A 2,556-nucleotide genomic window follows, 5' to 3' on the forward strand; every position below is an offset into this window, starting at 1 on the left:
GGTGAGCCCGGAGGGCAGGATCCCCGCCCCGGAGAATAGGAAGTCAGCCTGCTGGGCATGGCCCCCTTCAGAAGGAGGGGCAGAGTCGGGCCTGGAAGGTTCTGGCACTGGTGGTGGCTCCTCCATTTCACAGCAGAGAAACTGCAGCCCTGGTCCCGTCCTGCCATGGCCACATGGTGGAAGTGACTTCAGGGTAGAGTTCCATCCACCGGGCAGGCCCTGCTCCTGTCCCTTTGCCTGCACCCCTGTTTAGCCCTGGACCTTCCCATCCGGGTCTCCTCGCCCGGATCCCTCCCTCTCCCCTCCCTTTGGCCGCATGTGGCCCTCACACCCTGCTCCTCTGCCCCTGGTGTCCCCGTAGGCCTTTCTGTCACCCCAGGCAGGCCTGGCCCTCTGGGGAGCATGTGTCTGTGCCTGTCTGAGCCCCGACGGGGTGTTGCCTCTCCGCTGCAGGAGATTACTGGATCGACCCGAACCAGGGCTGCACCCTGGACGCCATGAAGGTTTTCTGCAACATGGACACTGGCGAGACCTGCGTCTACCCCAGCCCAGCCAGTGTTCCCAAGAAGAACTGGTGGAACAGCGACAGCAAGGACAAGAAACACGTCTGGTTTGGAGAAACCATCAACGGTGGCTTCCACGTGAGTCCCCGCTTGCTCTAGGCCAGGGACGGCGCCTCCGAATCCCCCTCTGCTTTCTCCCTGGCAGTTTTCAGCGCCTTGCTCACGTTCTCGCTGGATGGGGGCGGGGGGAGAGTTAAGGGGAAGAAGGGAAGAGGAGGAGGGGGATGCTTTCCCGCTTCGAGGTGGAGGAAGAGTCCTCGGGGGCTTGCTCCACTCCCCGGAAGCAAACATGTCTTCCCAGTGGCCCCTCCCCGGCCCCCTTCAGCTCCTGCGAACCCCGCTCGAGGCCCCTGTCCCCCCGGGGCCTCACGCCACTGCCCTCTGCCCCTCCCAGTTCAGCTATGGAGATGACAACCTGGCTCCCAACACCGCCAACGTCCAGATGACGTTCCTGCGCCTGCTGTCCACCGAGGGCTCCCAGAACATCACCTACCACTGCAAGAACAGCATTGCCTACCTGGACGAAGCCGCTGGCAACCTCAGGAAGGCCCTGCTCATCCAGGGCTCCAACGACGTGGAGATCCGGGCTGAGGGCAACAGCAGGTTCACGTATACTGTTCTGAAGGATGGCTGCACGGTGAGTCAGGCCGGCTGGGCCGCCAGAGAGATGAGCTGCCCGGGGCCCCGGGCTGCAGCAGGCAGAGGGCTGGTCCACAGCAGGCATCGTAGTCCTAAAGGGGCACGAGCGCGACGGGCTACGTGGGGACGACACGCAGAGCGACAGGTGAGGGAGAGGGGCGTGTTGTTCTGTCCCCTCCCCTCCCTTGGCTCAGCGTGCCCGGTGACTTGGAGGCGCACTCGTGCGACGTGTGTGGGCCTCTGCCCTCGCAGGCTGGGTCACTGTGGACGGTGGGGAGAAGGGCAGGGGGAGGAGGCCCTGCTGCTGAGGACTGGAGTCGAGGCGGAGGTCAATCCAAGAGAGGTCTAGGCCCCCCGCGAGTGTTCTGTGCTCTGTGTTCAGTTTTGGGGTCCAGGGCAGCTGGCACCGGATTGTAAGGCATCCACCGACTCGCCTCTCTTTCTCCCCTAGAAACACACCGGTAAGTGGGGCAACACTAAGATTGAGTACCGGTCGCAGAAGACCTCACGCCTCCCCATCATTGACATTGCACCCATGGACATAGGAGGGCCCGAGCAGGAATTCGGTGTGGACATAGGGCCTGTCTGCTTCTTGTAAAAACCCGAACCCAGAAACAACACAATCCATTGCAAACCCAAAGGACCCAAGTACTTTCCAATCCCAGTCACTCTAGGACTCTGCACTGAATGGCTGACCTGACCTGACGTCCATTCGTCCCACCCTCTCACGGTTTGGACTTTTCTCCCTTCTCTAAGAGACCTGAACTGGGCAGACTGCAAAATAAAATCTTGGTGTTCTATTTATTTATTGTCTTCCTGTAAGACCTTTGGGTCAAGGCAGAGGCAGGAAACTAACTGGTGTGAGTCAAACGCCCCCTGAGTGACTGCCCCCCAGCCCAGGCAAGAGAAGCCCCCCCTTCGGGTGCCGGGCGCAGGAACTGCGTGTGTCCTACACAATGGTGCTATTCTGTGTCAAACACCTCTGTATTTTTTAAAATGTCAATTGATATTAAAAACAAAAAAATTATTGGAAAGTACATATTGGCTTGTGCTTTGTTCTTAATCTTTCATTAGTCCTGGAGCCTGTGGGCAGGACAGAATCCTCTTTCGTAAACTTTGGCACCAAGTGGAACCCAGGGGTGAACTAGGAACAGAGACCAAGGTTTGGGAAGGGAGGCACACGAGAGGGGGTGGCCTTGTTCCTGAGCATAAGCCCAGACACACCTCCAGGCGGATTAGTGCAAGAGAAAAGATGCTCTCTGAACTCCGACGGGGAGGTGGGGCCTGCGTCGTGCCACTCGGGAGAGACCAGAGACGCCCCGAGGGAGGGGTGGGGGTGCACGGTGCCGGGGGT

The 2,556-nt window shown here is 59.7% G+C and overlaps 1 protein-coding gene across 2 annotated transcripts in view; it reads left to right on the forward strand.

The window, feature by feature from the left end:
- The window catches only part of COL2A1 (collagen type II alpha 1 chain), a 31,276-nt gene extending 29,037 nt beyond the window's left edge, over nucleotides 1–2,239 (forward strand). For both annotated transcript variants that reach the window (XM_007463834.1, XM_007463833.1), the window contains 3 exons: nucleotides 454–641; nucleotides 958–1,200; nucleotides 1,654–2,239. In XM_007463834.1, coding sequence (XP_007463896.1) covers nucleotides 454–641; nucleotides 958–1,200; nucleotides 1,654–1,800 — 578 coding nt within the window. In that variant the 3' untranslated portion in view covers nucleotides 1,801–2,239. The remainder of the gene's footprint in view (nucleotides 1–453; nucleotides 642–957; nucleotides 1,201–1,653) is intronic.
- The last annotated feature ends 317 nt before the right edge of the window (nucleotides 2,240–2,556 follow it).

This window comes from Lipotes vexillifer, unplaced genomic scaffold, assembly GCF_000442215.2.
Source record: "Lipotes vexillifer unplaced genomic scaffold, Lipotes_vexillifer_v1.1 scaffold349, whole genome shotgun sequence".
NCBI lineage: Eukaryota > Metazoa > Chordata > Mammalia > Artiodactyla > Lipotidae > Lipotes > Lipotes vexillifer.